Below are 16,170 nucleotides of genomic sequence, written 5' to 3'. Positions count from 1 at the left end.
AAAGAAACAACTTAGGGAAAAAAAAAAATTCAAGATTCCATTTTACTAATCATGTTCCTTACAATGTTTAAACCAGTCGCAATGGAATAAAAAAATTCTGCAAAAAGGTATTTCTGCATTTTTGCTATGCAATCAAACTTTCGTATAGCTCACTATACAGTAATAATACACAAAATGAAGCAATTTTTTTCCTTTTCTTTTCTTGTGGCTTCCTCAAGTCATGGGAGTGAAGCAAATTTTATCCAAGCACGTCTTCTCAAGCACTCAGGTGACATAATATTCGCATTTAATAAGAATCACAAGCAGGTGGGTATAGATCTTATTGGGCTATATCTGGATCTCAATTAACAAACTCTCCGAGTCTCTCAAGCTGGGACTCATTCACTCTAGCTCTTCCCTATCCCTTATCCCCACTACTTCCCTAAGCCATCAACATTTGCCTATTCTACCTCATAAAAGTTTAATATCTGCCTCTTATCTTCAACCCATCACTGCCTCATTTCAGACCTTCAGCATTGCTGGACCTCTGCAGCTTCCACTGATCTCATTGACACCCCCCTTCTCCATTCCAGGCCTTCCTCCTTACCTCCACACTGCTACCAGTTCACCCTACCTAAGCAGCCAACTGAGGGTGGCTCCCACAGCAAATAACGACTACATTCACATCCTTTGACTTATTTATTTTTGTGTAAACTCTTCTTCAGCTACATTTTTTAAGAGGATTGGATAAATGAAGGAATGAATAGCTATTACACACTAAATTATGATAATCCTTCTTAAGAGTAACTCTTATGCTTATAAGCTGGTAATAGACACATTTCTTCATTTGCCACATTTGTTGAGAGTTTACTATGCCTCAGCCCTGCGACAGGTGATAGAGAATTAAGATGAATGAAACAAATTCCTTGCACCAAGAAGTTTGCAGTCTGGTAAAGAAATACTTAACAACACAGAGATGTCAATGTTATTACAGGAAAACACAAGGTACTATTAGAAAAACCAAGGCTGGAATAACTAATGAGAAACCAAGGTTAGAGTATCCAAAGAAAAATTTGACATATAAAAATCATACGGTACACGGAAACACTAGAAATACAAGTTTATCAGCAGAGACAAGAATATAGAGCGATTGAACATAATATAAAAATATAAAATTTATGAATAAAAAAACTAACCTTATAAGTTAAAGAATCAAGTTTGTGATAACATTCTGATATTTCATCAGCATATGACAAGTCAGGACTGACATCCTTTTCCCCTGAAATACCATATTTTGCCTAAAAGAGAGTATAGAAACATTTTATTTCTTTATAGTTTAGTTACAAAAATAGCCTTTGGTTAATGAAGACTAAGATTCTGACTTCATCATTTCTATGACTCTGCATGTTATATTCTGAAATTGTACTGAACCACAAAAAAAGTTTCAAATGTACACACTAAGAACTAAAATCATATTATTTTGCTACTTCAAGGGCTTTACATTCAAATTCAATACCAGGTATGTTTGAAATAATTTTAGATTAACAGTGTCAGGAAAATATTCTACATAACTGCTAATCATGGATCCATGACCCTCATAGCTCTGTGCAAAACAACAGAGCTAGACTATTTCCATCATGGGACTGATAAGGTCTCACACACACATGCACGAATTTTTTTTAATACCTGAGATTTTCTCATTGTTCCTGAAGCAGCGTCATAGTTAAGCATGTCTGTGGGGTCAATCCAGTCATCATCATGAGCATAACCAGCTACCAGCAACAGACATTCACAAAGGAGCAAAGAACACAGCATCCTGTATAAGGCTAAAACAATTTTTAATATGTATAATGAAACAGAATTATTTTTAAAATAAATTGGGTTTTGGGTTTATTATTATTATTATTATTATTATTATTATTATTATTTTTAGAGACAGAGTCTTGCTCTGTTGCCCAGGCTGGAGTACAGTGATACAATCATAGCTCAGTGCATCCTCCAATTCCTGGGCTCAAGAGGTCCTCCTGGCTAGCTGGGACTACAGGCGTGTGCCACCACACCTGGATAATTTTTTTTTTAATTAGTAGAGACAGGGTCTCACTATGTTATCCAGGCTGGTCTCAAACTCCTGGCCTCAACTGATCCTCCCACCCTGGCCTCCCAAAGTGCTAGGATTATAGGCATGAGCCATTGCACCCAGCCAGATTGTTTTGTAATGAAAACTACTTCCTTCTAGAGTTAACACTTTCTGAACAGTAAGGAAGAAGGTACACAAAATAAAAATAAATTGGTGTTCATATATAAAAAACATGCATATATGCATAATATGCTCATTGATATAAGAAAACAGGTATTTTTCCATGTGGCCCAGCAATTCCATTCCTAGGTATATACCCAAAAGAAATGAAAATATATGTCCACACAAAAACTTATACATGAATGTTTAGAGCCACATTTTTCGTCATAGCCAAAAGGTGGGAAAAACCCAAATTTCCATCAACGGGGCCAAGTGTGGTGGCTGACACATGTAATCCCAGCACTTTGGGTAGGTGGATCACTTGAGCTCAGGAGTTCAAGACCAGGCTAGGTAATGAAAAAAATAACCAAAAAATTAGCCAGGCGTGGTAGCGCAAGCCAGTGATCCCAGCCCCTTAGGAGGCTGAGGCAGGTGGATCACTTGAGCCTGGGAGGCAGAGGTTGCAGTGAGCCAAGATCACACCACTGCACCCCAACCTGGGTGACAGAGTGGGACCCCCATCACAGAAAAAACAACAAACAAATTTCCATTAACTGATAAATAAAACGTGGTATAGCCATGCAATGGAATATTATTGAGCCATAAAGAGGGATGAAGTACTGACACCATGCTATAACACAGTTGAACCCTGAAAATGCTACATTATATGAAAAAAAACAGATATGAAAGACCACACATTATATGAGTACATATGTATGAAATGTCCAGAATAGGCAAATCTATTAAGACAGAAAGTAGATTAACAGGTGGTTAAGGCTGAAGGTTTGGGAGTATAGTAGCTAAAGGGTACAGGGTTTCCTTTTGAGGTAATGAAAAATGTTCTAAAATTATGATAATGGTTGCAAATACATGCAAATATACCCAAAACCGTTGAATTGTATACTTTTTTTTTTTTTTGAGACACAGTCTCTCCCTCTGTTGCCCAGGCCGGAATGCAGTGGCACAATACCAGCTTACTGCAGCCTCAACCTCCCAGACTCAAGTGATCTGCCTACCTCAGCCTCCTGAGTAGCTGGGACTACAAGCTTACACCACCACACCTGGCTAATTTTTAAAAATTAATTAACTTTTTTGTAGAGATAGGGTCTCACTATATTGCCCAGGCTGGTCTCAAACTCCTAGGCTCAAGCTATCCTCCCCACCTCAGCCTCCCAAAGTGCTGAGATTACAGGCATGAGCCACTGCACCTGGTGGAACTCGACAATTTAAATGGGTGGATTATATAGTATGTGATTTATAGCTCAATAAAGTCAATTTAAAAACAGGCATTTTAATAAACTTCCCCCCTATTTTTTCGGGTTTTTTTTTTTTTTTTGAGACAGAGTTTTGCTCTTGTTGCCCAGGCTAGAGTGCAATGGCGCAATCTCGGCTCACTGCAATCCCTGCCTCCCAGGTTCAAGCGATTCTCCTTCCTCAGCTTCCCAAGTGGCTGGGATTATAGGCATGTGCCACCATACTTGGCTAATTTTGTATTTTTAGTAGAGATGGGATTTCTCCATGTTGGTCAGGCTGGTCTCGAACTCCCGACCTCCACCCCGCCTTGGCCTCCCAAAGTACTGGGATTACAGGCATGAGCCACAGCGCTTGGCCCCCTCTGTTTTTTTTTAACAAATGAGAAATAAGAAAAGTGGGAAACTACCAGGTGCAATGCCTCACGCCTGTAATCCCAGCACTCTGGGAGGCCAAGCTGGGCGGATCACTTGAGGCCAGGAGTTCGAGAGCAGCCTGGCCAACAAGTTGAAACCCCATCTCTACTAAAAATACAAAAACTCAGCCAGGCATGGTGGTGTGTGCCTGTAATCCCAGCTACTCAGAAGGCTGAAGTGGGAGAATCGCTTGAACCCAGGAGGCAGAGGTTGCAGTGAGCTGAGGTCGCGCCACTACACTCCAGGCTTGGGTGACAGAGTGAGACTCCGCCTTTAAAAAAAAAAAAAAAAGGTGGGAATTTACGATTCAAATGCAGTGACTAAACTTCAAAACCATTCAGAGAAAATAACCTGCCTTACCTAAGCCCCTGCATAAACAGTCAAATAATTTAAACACTTAATAACTCCTCTATGTAGCTATTTATTTAAAATTAAATAAAATTTAAAATTCAGTTCCTCATTCCCCCTAGCTACATTTCAAGAACTCAATAGTCACATATGGGTAGTGGCTACCATATTGGACAGGGTGGATACAGAACATTTGAACATTTTTATCATCGAAGAAAGTTCTGTTGGGCAGCCTATCTTATACCTACTACATATAAGAATCAGGCAAGAGAACCCCAAGATGACAAAGCCCTGGGCCCTGCCCATAAACAGCTTACAGTCTAGTTGTACAATAAAAATCACTCTAGGCTAAATTAAATACTCCTGTTCCCCATGTGCCCTGTATATTCCTCTGGCATTGGAAGCAATGAAATTAGCCATTTATCGGTCTGTCTCTTCCATTAGCACAATGGCTCTCAACCTTGGCTCCATATTAGAATCACCTGAGGAGCTTCTAAAACTCCCAATGTTTCGGCCATATCCCAAAACCATTAAATCAGAATCTCTGGGATTAGGACCCAGGCACTGGGATTTTTTTAAGCTCCCCAAGCGATTCTAATCTGTAGCCAAGATAGAAAACCACTGTTAATGTGAACTTCTCTAGGGAAAGGTAATATCTTACCTAAATCTGAAGTCACCTTCCCACTAGCCTCTCTATCTTGTCCCTCCATCTCCCCAACCTCAACACCCAGCCCAGTGGTTGGCACGTGAAAGACATTCAGTAAATGTTTGTTAAGCAGCAAATGCAAATAAAGCCATAGCAAGGACTCAAGGATTTTAGAGGTTCAAAGGATAAAGAAAGCACATCTGGCCGGGCACAGTAGCGCACGCCTGTGATCCCAGCACTTCGGGAGGCCGAGGCGGGCGGATCACCTGAGGTCAGGAGTTCGAGACCAGCCTGACCAACATGGAGAAACCCCATCTCTACTAAAAATACAAAATTAGCTGGGTGTGGTGGTGCATGCCTGTAATCCCAGCTACTCGGGAGGCTGAGGCAGGAGAATAACTCGAACCTGGGAGGCAGAAGTTGCAGTGAGCCAAGATCACGCCATTGCACTCCAGCCTAGGCAACCAGAGTGAAACTCCGACTCAAAAAAAAAAAAAAAAAGAAAGAAAGCACGTCCGACTGGAGAAACTAGAAAGTGGAAAGACTGCACAAGAATGGGAATCCGAGGTATGGGTAACATCTTAAGTGCTCAAGATGGGAGAGGCAGAGGGCAAAGTGTATGCTTCAGCAATTGCAATTGCAAGGATGGATACGGTGAGAGGTAGAGGTGGGTGGGTGGTGACGACACTGCTGAGGAAAAAAGCTTACGACTAACTCCCAGCACTTTGGGAGGCCGAGGCAGGCAGATCATGAGGTCAGGAGATCGAGACCATCCTGGCTAACATGGTGAAACCCAGTCACTAATAAAACCACAACAACAACAAAAATTAGCCAGGCATGGTGGCACACACCTGTAAATCCCAGCTACTTGGGAGGCTGAGGCAGGAGAATTGCTTGAACCTGGGTGGGGGACAGAAGCTGCAGTGAGCCGAGATCGTGCCATTTCACTCCAGCCTAAGTGAAAGAGTAAAACTCGGTCTAAAACAACAACAACAACAACAACAACAACTAGCACTAAGCGCACAGGAGGAGGAAAACCTGGATTCATTATCCAACAAAGAGGCTGAAGCAGAAAAAGGATGTGGGACTTGACCTAAAAGAGTGGTGGCAACAAAACCAGAAAGAACACACGTGGCACACTCTGAAGATCAATTCTACAGACCTTGGCCTACCAGCAACAAAAATAGTGATGTTAATTTTAAAAAGAAATTCATAATGAGAATATGGTTGTGGAAGGAGTTCAGCATTCATTTGTTCAACATTTACCAAATACCTACTGTATACTGGGCAGTGTGTGTGTGTGACGGAGTTTCGCTCGTGTGTGTGTGTGTGTGTGTGTGTGTGTGTGTGTGATGGAGTTTCGCTCTTGTCACCCAGGCTGGAGTGCAATGGCGCGATCTTGGCTCACTGCAACCTCTGCCTCCTGGGTTCAAAAATTCTCCTGCCTAAGCCTCCCAAGTAGCTGGGATTACAGGCATGTGCCACCATACCCAGCTAATTTTTTGTATTTTTAGTAGAGAAGGGATTTCTCCATGTTAGTCAGGGATTTCTCCATGTTGGTCTTGAACTCCTGACCTCAGGTGATCCACCCGCCTCGGCCTCCCAAAGTGCTGCAGTTACAGGCATGAGCCACCGTGCTGGGCACTGTCTTAAGTGACAGGGATACCAGGAATCTACACAGACAAAGGTCTTCTTCAGGAAGCTTACATTCTAGGGGGGAAGGACAGTAAGTTGGCAAAAAACAAAAACAAAAACATGTAACTCAAGATAGTGATAAATCCTAAGAAGACAAAGCAAGACAGTGGTACATATGGATTAGGCGATGCTGGGTATTTCAGGGTAGGCCCCTAAGATCTAAGACGGTCACAAATGCTTTGTCACTCTCCCCACAGAAAGATGGAGTGTATTTCCCCCTCTCCTGAATCTAGGCTGGTCCTGTGACTACTGAACCAAAATCCTTTGGTTGAAGTGGGGCTACAATGGTTCTAGGCCTAGCCTTCAAGAGGGTCGCCTGCTTCTACTTCACTTTGGAACATGTGATGGTTAATTTTAAGTGTCAACTTGACTGAACTAAGGAATACCTAGAGAAGTGCAAAGCATTCCTTCTGATGTGTCTGAAGGAGTTTCCAGGGAAGACTGGTTTGTGAGTCAGTTGACTGAGTGTGGAAGATCCACCCTCTGTAGGGGCGAGCACCAGTCAGTCAGCTGGGGACCCTAATAGAACAAAAAAGAGAAAAGGAATATCTTTTCTCTCCTGGAGCAGGGACACTCTTCTTCTCCTGTCACTGGACATCAGAACTCCAGGCTCTCCAGGCTTTGGACTCCCAGACTTATACCAACAGCCCCTAGGTTCTCAGGCCTTCAGCCTCAGACTGAAAATTACACCATAAGCTTCCCTGGTTTTAAGGTTTTCACACCTGGACTGAGCCAGGCTACTGGCCTTCCAGGGTCTCCAGCTTGTAGACAGCCTATCATGGTACTTCTCGGTACCCATAATCATGTGAGCTAATTCCCCTAATGAATCCCCTCTCATCCATCCATCCTCCCACCTTCATTGGTTCCGTCTCTCTGGAGAATCCTAAGACAGAACATATTTTGTGGGAACACGCCCCTCTTGGAAGCCAGCTGCCACCTTGTAAGAAGGCCAAGTCACACGAAGAGGTGCAGGGGCACACTGAGCTCCCAGCCTGCAGCCAATGTCAATGGCCAGCCATGTGGGTGAGCCATCTTGGTGGTTCCAGTCCAACCTCTGGTGACTGACTTGGTGACCCAGCCAACATCATGTAGAATAAAAGAACTATCCAGCTGAGCCCAATCACACCCCATAAAACCACAACATCACCAGCAGTAATAAAAGTGTTGTTTAAAGCCATTACACACTTTGCCAGGCACGGTGGCTCACACCTGTAATCCCAGCACTTGGGAGGCTGAGGCAGGCGGACCACAAGGTCAGGAGATCGAGACCATCCTGGCTAACACAGTGAAACCCCGTCTCTACTAAAAATACAAAAAATTAGCCGGGCATGGTGGCACGCGCCTGTAGTCCCAGCTACTCGGGAGGCTGAGGCAGAAGAATCGCTTGAACCTGGGAGGCGGAAGTTGCAGTGAGCCAAGATCGCGCCACTGCACTCCAGCCTGGGTGACAGAGCGAGACTCCGTCTCAAAAAAAAAAAAAAAAGGCATTACACTTTAGAGTGGTTTGTTACATGCAAGTAGATAACCACAAGAACATTTAAGGAGAAAAATAAGATAATCTTAGGAAGATTTGGAGAACATCCAGAGAGAAGACACAGCAAGTATAGAGGCCCTGAGTGGAGAAGAAGCTGAAGCAGTCAAGGAACAGAAAGGAGGCCAGAACAGCTGGGTCTTGGGAATGAGCTGGGAGGCAGGGAGGTGGGGAGGGAGGGAGTGGTAAACCACAGTAAAGAGTGTGGTTTTCACTCTACGTGTAACAGGAAGCCACTTGAGGCTTTTAAATAGGGGCGTGATAGAATCTGGTTTACATTCTAAAAGAAATTACTATGGGTACTATGTAGAGATTAGAATGGAAGATTATCAGGAGGTTAGGAGGATCTGTAGTCATCCAGTTCAGAGATGAAGGTGACATGAGCTAAAGACAGCAGCAAAGGTGACAACAAATGGTCAGATTTTAAAAATCTGTAGGTAGACCCTACTGCATCTGGCCAAATGACCAGCTAATAGGTCACTAGGCATATTTCTTCTTCCTTCTGGACAAATGATGACTGTATGTCTCAGCCTCTCTGTGAAGTATGGCCACGTAATAGTTAAGTTCTAGCCAATGCAACGGGTAGAAGGGATACGCACCACATCCAAGTCTGGCCCATGAAAACCTCCCAGCTGCCCTCTCCCAACCAGGGAATGCCCAGGACACTGAGCCCTGGAGGAGGGCAACCAAACTATGCAGGCGCCTGGGCCCCTAAATGACCACCTGGAAGGCCACTAAGTGGGAATATAGCTTTTCACTTTCATGTGAGCAAAAATCAATCTCCTTTATGGCATATCCTGAAATATAGGGGTTTATTTCTTATAACATCTCTTGCTACTCTAATACAGAAATACACTATAGAAATTGCTGAAAATTTGGATGTAGGTAAGGACAAGTGAAGATTTGGGACGATTTCTATGTTTGTGGCCAGGGCAACTGGGAGAAGGGAAAAGACTGAGGAAGACTGCAAGTTCTGAAAGATCAAGAGTTTTGTTTGGATGTAGTAAATCTGAGGTGTCCACTGATGTCCAAGTAGAGATTGTAAATATGCAGGATGAAGCTAAGGAGAGCAGTGGGACTGCATTTGAGAACCATCAGGATGTAGATAGGGTTTAAAAGAGATGATCTGGGTAAGATCACCAGAAGATCTATTATGAGGACAAAAGACTGGGCAAGCCAACATTCGGGGATCAGAAAGAAAAGGAGGAACCAGCAAGAGATACTTCTAGTGAGTGCTATCAGGCAGGAAGAAAACCGAGAGGCTGGAATTCCAGAAGCCAAGTGAAGAAAGGAGAGAACAGACAAATATGTTGAATGCTGCTAAGAGGTCAGGCGATCAGAGGGCAGCAAACTGACCCCTGGATTTGGTACAGCAGCTTTAACAGAGAAAGCATAGCGGGAATGGTTAAAGGAATCATTCAGGTAAAGGTTTTGGATCAAGGTGACACAGTAACTCTACAGTGGTACCCCCATCTATGGTTTTGCTTTCTGAGGTTTCAGTTACCCACAGTCAACTGCAGTCTGAAAATATTAAATGGAAAATTCCAGAAGTAAACAGTTCCTAAGTTTTCAATTATGCGCAGCTCTGGGTAGTGTGAGGAACTCTCTTGCTGTCCTGTTCCATCGCACCTGGGACAATGTCCACACTGTAGATGTCACACTCCAGTCACTTAGTATCCATCTGGGTTGTCAAATCGACTGCTGTGGTATCTCAGTGTGTGTGTTCAAGGAAATCTATACTTAATAATGGCCCTAAAGCACAGGATTAACGATGCTGGCAATTCAGATATGTCAAAGAGAAGCCATAAAGTGCCTCCTTTAAGTGAAAAAGTGAAAGTTCTCAACTTAATAAAGGGCTGGCGTGGTGGCTCATGCCTGTAATCCCAGCACTTTGGGAGGCCAAGCAGGTGGATCACTTGAGCCCAGGAGTTCAAGACCAGCGTGGCCAACATGGCAAAACCCCGTCTCTACTAAAAATACAAAAATTAGCCAGGCATGGTGGTGAGCACCTGTAGTCCCGGCTACTCAGGAGGCTGAGGCAGGAGAATTGCTTAAACCCAGGAGGCGGAGGTTGTAGTGAGCCAAGATTACACCACTGCACTCTAGCCAGGGCGACAGAGTGAGTGAGACTCCATCTCAAAAAATAAATAGGCCAGGCACAGTGGCTCATGCCTATAATCCCAGCACTTTGGGAGGCCGAGGTGGGCGGATCACCTGAGATCGGGAGTTCGAGATCAGCCTGACCAACATGGAGAAATCCCATCTCTACAAAAAAATACAAAATTAGCCGAGCACGTGGTGGCACATGCCTGTAATCCCAGCTACTCGGAAGGCTGAGGCAGGAGAATCACTTGAACCCAGGAGGCGGAGGTTGAGGTGAGCCGAGATGGCGCCATTGCACTCTAGCTTGGGCAACAACAGTGAAACACCATCTCAAAATAAATAAATAAATAAATATATGAAAATTAGCCGGGTATGGTGGCACACACTTGTAATGCCAGCTACTTGAAAGGCTGAGACACAAAAATCGCTTGAGCCTGGGAGATGGAGGTTGCAGAGAGCTGAGAACACACCACTGTACTCCAGCCTGGGTGACAGAGTGAGAATCCAACTCAAAAGAAAAAAAAAAATTAAAGAAAAAAAGCTCATATGATGAGGTTGCTAAGATCTATGTTAAGAACAAAACTTGTATCCATGAAATTGTACAGGAGGAGAAAGAAATTCATGCTAGTTTTGCTGTCGCACCTCAAGTGAAAAAATTCCAGCCACAGTACATAACTTATTATTGTGTATTGTTATAATTTTTCTATTTTATTAGTTATTGCTGTTAATCTCTTACTGTGCCTAACTGATAAATTAAACTTTAGCAGAGGAGTAGATGTATAGGAAATAACATAGAATGTATACAAGGTTCAGTACTATCTGAAGTTTCAGGCATCTACTAGGATCTCAGAATGTATCCCCCAAGGGTAAAGGGGGGACTCTCTACTCCAACACACTTCCCCAACTCCTACTTCTGGCCAAGATGGGGTAACAGCGACCAGATTTACCCTCCTGCCTGAACAATCAAAGCTCTGCACAAAATATACAGAACAATAGTTTCTGGCCGGTTGTGGCGACTCACGCCTGTAATCCCAGCACTTTGGGAAGCCAAGGCAGAAGGATCACTTGAGCCCAGGAGTTTGACACCAGCCTGGGCAACTTAGGGAGATTACCATCTCTACAAAACTTAAAACAAAATTTAGCTGGGTGTGGTGGCACACGTCTATATTCCCAGCTACTTGGAGAGGCTGAGGTGGGAGGATCACTTGAGCCGGAGAGGTTGAAGCTGCATTGAGCCGTGATCACGCCACTGCTCTCCACCTTGGGTGACAGAGCAAGACCCTGACTCAATTAAAAAACAAACAAACAAACAAAAAACACTAAAATCGCTGTTATGCTCTGGAGATACTTAGAAATACTGAATAACTGGGAAGAAATTAAGAGTTCAACTAAGCAAGAAAGCCACGGAAGAAGCAAATACCAGAGAGGAGAGTGAAGGCTAATCAGGGCAATAGAAGGCAAGCCAAAAAATGCAATGGGCAAAAACCAAGGAGGGACTTAATTTCAAGAAAGTAGTATCAAGCATATTCAATACTTCAGAGAAGGCCGGCTGCGGTGGCTCACGCCTGTAATCCCAGCACTTTGGGAGGCCGAGGCGGGCAGATCATGAGGTCAGGAGATCGAGTCCATCCTGGCTAACACAGTGAAACCCCGTCTCTACTAAAAAATACAAAAAAAATTAGCCGGGCGTGATTGCGGGTGCCTGTAGTCCCAGCTACTCGGGAGGCTGAGGCAGGAGAATGGCGTGAACCCGGGAGGCGGAGCTTGCAGTGAGCCGAGTTCACGCCACTGCACTCCAGCCTGGGCAACAGAGCAAGACTCCGTCTCAAAAAAAAAAAAAAAAAAAATACTTCAGAGAAGTGGAGAGGAATAAAGTCTGGAAAAAAAGCCATTGGATTGGTTAATTAGTTGGCCATTTATGACCTTTCAGAGAATGACAGTGAGAAGCCTAATTCTCTAAGTGGTTAAGAAGTAGGTGACAAAGGGAGTGTGTAAACTGGAGAGAGGCTCCAATATGGGAGTGCATGAAATTAAGATTACGGGAAGGGTTCTTCATAGGCAATGAGGTTATACACTCCATAAATAGAAATGAATGAAGAGGGATAAAGACAAAATTTCTAAAGTAAAGAGAAACTGACAGATTTCATATTATAATATGATATCAAGTGGACAGAGAAATTACTAAGAGTAATTTGCATTTCTAACACTGTATGTGAGGAAGTTAAGATGGGGGAAATGGAGATTTGGAGGGGTAAAAAAGTACTACAGAAGGCATTATAAAAGGGAAGTGAATGAAAAGCCTGTCAAGCAGATGAGATTTTTTTTTCTTTTTTATAGAGACAGGGTCTTGCTATGTTGCCCAGGCTGGTCCCTAACTCCTGAGCTCAAAGGATCCCCCCACACCCCGCCTTGTCTTCCCAAAGTGCTGGGATTACAGGTGAGCCACCGTGCCAGCCAGGCAGTTGAGTTTTGACTGTGACATCCACAAAGTCATACTATTGGCAACTATGTTACTTTCTACAGTAATGACCAAGCAGTTCCATAGATTTCTCCAGGGATAGAGATTAGCAATGCAGAAATGATGGAAGACAGGAGGGTAAGACAGAATAGGAGAATCAGCTAGAAATTCAAGCCCTCCTGCCAGATCCCCATGGTCACTGATTGAAGGCTGGAACTCCTTGAGAAATCCTAAAACGAATCTCACACTTCCTCCAAACAAAGCTGCACCTAAACCTGCTGAAGAGCTTGTTAAAAAAAAAACAAAAACGATTCTGATTCAGTAAATCTGAGGTAGGTCTGAGATTCTCCACTTCTAACAAGCTCCTGGTGATGCCGCAGACCACACTTTTGAGTAGCAAAGTGTTAATCAAAAGTAACCATCCTAGCTAGTTTCGTTTAATGGTGGCACCTATGTCATTCTAGTACTTGTCAGGGGACACTACTCTTTCTCTCTCCCGCAGTCCCTACTATTTTTACCATTTCTCTCCTGTCTCAGGCTTCGGTACTAATAATTTTTAAATTATAATATATATAATAGCAGCTAAAGGCCGGGCACGGTGGCTCATGCTTGTAATCCCAGCACCTTGGGAGGTCAAGGCGGGCGCATCACCTGAGGTTGGGAGCTCCAGCCCAGCCTGACCACCATGGAGAAACCCTGTCTCTACTAAAAACACAAAAGTAGCAGGGAGTGGTGGCGCATGCCTGTAATCCCAGCTACTCGGGAGGCTGGGGCAGGAGAATCGCTTGAACCCAGAGAGTGCAGGTTGCGGTGAGCGGAGATCGCGCCATTGCACTCCAGCCTGGGCAACAAGAGCAAAACTCCGTCTAAAAAAAAAAGTAGCTAATATTTTGTTACTATGTGCTAAGCACTGCTACACTAATTTAATCCTCCCAAAACTACTGGAAGTAGTACTCTTATCTTCACTCATCTTCATTTTACAGATCACACAAAGTAACTTGCCTAAGACCACTAGGCTAGTAAAACCCAGACTGGCTCTACTTAAACTGCCTCTCCAGGGCAAAAGTACTAATGGCTCTCAGGGGCTTCTCTGAGAGGATACGGTCTTACAGTGGAGAGGACCTGTTGGAACGACATCTCTACAGAGCGGGAAATAGGGAGAGTAGTTTATAGTAGCTACTAGACTGGAGAACTACCAGGAAACACAGATCGTCGTGCAGACGGCCAGGCAGTGAGTAAAAATGGTCACAAAAGAAAAAGTCTTTGGTTTCAACGAATGCACATGAGTAATGGGAAAGGTAAGACTAACCTGGATTAGTAGAGTCAAACCCTGTATTAGGCTAGAAGTACCAGGGCATAAGTCGGGAGGCTGCAACTTAGTTCGTGTGTTTATGCAGTTTCTTGGAACCATGGCTCTCAAACTTGTGAATTTGCATTTTTAACAATTTCCCAGATGACGATAAAGCTAGTCTGGGAAGAACACTTCATAATCACTATTATAAATAAAACCTGAATTGTTTTTCACCACCCAGTTATAAACCTACAGCTTATGGTGTGGCTAACTTTTTACACTCAAATCAGATTTGGAGCCAGGCGCGATGGCTCACGCCTGTAATCCCAGCACTTTGGGAGGCCAAGATGGGAAGATCCTTTGAGCCCAGGAGTTAGAGACAAGCCTGGACAACACAGGGAGACCCCTTCTCTACAAATAAAATTTACAAATTAGCCGGGCGTGGTGGCGCGCACCTGTGGTCCCATCTACTCAGGTGGCTGAGGCAGGAGAATCGCTGGAACCCGGAAGGCGGAGGTTGCAGTGAGCAGAGATAGCGCCACCGCACTCCAGCCTGGGTGACACAGCAATACTCCGTCTCAAAAAAAAAAAAATCCAATTTGGAGGTTGTTTTGTGTCCGTTTTTGTTGTTGTTGTTAACTGTGTTAATTCACAGATTTGAAATTTTAGAAAATTAACTACAACTAAATCCGACCTATTCTGCTGACAGCATTTATTCAAATTATGCTTAAAGTTTTCAGAGATAACCAAAGCCAACAGAATTCAACGTGCGCCCGGGTCTCGCTTTGCCCTCGCTGTGCCTTCTCCGTAGGCCGCTCTCTGGGCCGAGCACCTCCCCAGAATGCGCGCAACCGCGGCGGACAGGCAGCCGCCGGCGCGGGAGCTGAGGGAGGAGCCCGGGGCACCCACAGGCCAGAGCGGACGCAGCGCAGCCAGCACGGTCCCCGCCCCAGGTCGCGCCTGCGGCCTCTCCAGCGTCCGCGCCGCGAGTCCGCGGGACCCGCCAGGGCGTAACGCCCCGCCCCACACGCCGCACAACACACCCAACTGCACGGACTCACGTCTCGGATCCCCTGCCTGCCTCTCGAGGAAGACACCTGCCCAGGCCGGCCGCAGAAGAGGTCGCACAGCTTGCCGCCGCTCAGCGTTTCAGCGCGCTTCCTGAGCCTCGTCATCGAATTGCTCGGCTGACGGCTGCGTGTCCCTTCCCCGTTGCGGGCCGCTGATTGGCCTCGTTGATTGGGCGGGGCTAGTAGCGGGACCGGCCTCTGCGCGCGGGTTATTTTCGCCGCGGATTTTCTTTTACAGGAACTCTTTCTGCGAAGGAAATCTCGCCTGGAACTCAAATATATACAACGGATAGGAAACATATTTTCTTACTATTAATATATTTGATAAGTTTGAATGTGTAACATTCGCCATGAAACACAAACATGATTTTTTTTTTTTTTGAGGCAGAGTCTCACAGTGTTGCCCAGGCTGGAGTGCAGTGGCGCAATCTCGGCTCACTGCAACCTCTGCCTCCCGGGTTCAAGCAATTCTCCTCTCTCAGCCTCCCGAGCAGCTGGGACTACAAGCGCGCACCATCATATCCAGCTAATTTGTATTTTTAGCAGAGACAGGGTTTCACCATGTTGGCTAGGCTGGTCTCGAACTCCTGACCTCAGGTGATCTGCCCGCCTCGGCCTCCCAAAATGCTGGGATTACAGGTATAAGCCACCGCGCCTGGCCACAAGCATAATTTTTTAAAGGGAGGATCACGAATGACAAATGTAGTTCTACTCAGGGCAGGACAAGTGAAAGGTCTGCACACTGTAGGGCAGTTGGAAATAGTTTTGTCTTTAACTGCTGGCCTTGCAATCTCGGGAAACCGTGAAGATGGTAAAATTTACCATCTTAACCATTTTTAAAGGTACAATTCAGTGGTATTAGATACATTCACATTGTTATGCAACCATTACCACCATCCATCTCCAGCACTCATCTTGCAAAACTGAAACTCTGTACCCAGTAAGTGGTAACTCCTCATTCTTCCCCTCCCTCTTTCCCAGCAACTACCATTATTCTTTCTGTCTTTTATGAATTTGACTACCCTAGGTATTTCATATAAAGACTCATACAGCATTTGTCTTTTTGTAAGTGATTTCACTTACCATAATGTCCTCAAGTTTCACCCATGTGGTAACGTGTCAGAATTTCTTTTAAGGCTGAATAAT

The 16,170-nt window shown here is 44.6% G+C and overlaps 1 protein-coding gene across 7 annotated transcripts in view; it reads right to left on the bottom strand.

Annotated features, from left to right (window-relative positions):
* Positions 1-15,182, bottom strand: part of CLCC1 (chloride channel CLIC like 1) — a 31,654-nt gene extending 16,472 nt beyond the window's left edge. For 2 of the 7 annotated variants that reach the window (XR_010126325.1, XM_063664577.1), the window contains exon 1: positions 1,176-1,277. Coding sequence is in view for 3 of the 7 variants with exons in the window: in XM_054499867.2 (XP_054355842.1) it covers positions 1,176-1,277; positions 1,666-1,794 (231 nt within the window). In the remaining 4 variants the exon portion in view is untranslated. Of the gene's footprint in view, positions 1-1,175; positions 1,278-1,665; positions 1,806-15,015 lie in introns of those variants that run through there. The other 5 variants (XR_008504267.2, XR_010126324.1, XM_054499867.2 and 2 more) reach the window with 5 other exon arrangements.
* Between the last annotated feature and the right edge of the window lie 988 nt (positions 15,183-16,170).

This window comes from Pongo pygmaeus, chromosome 1 (genome assembly GCF_028885625.2).
Source record: "Pongo pygmaeus isolate AG05252 chromosome 1, NHGRI_mPonPyg2-v2.0_pri, whole genome shotgun sequence".
Classification (NCBI taxonomy): domain Eukaryota; kingdom Metazoa; phylum Chordata; class Mammalia; order Primates; family Hominidae; genus Pongo; species Pongo pygmaeus.
This window is presented reverse-complemented; position numbering and strand designations above follow the sequence as displayed.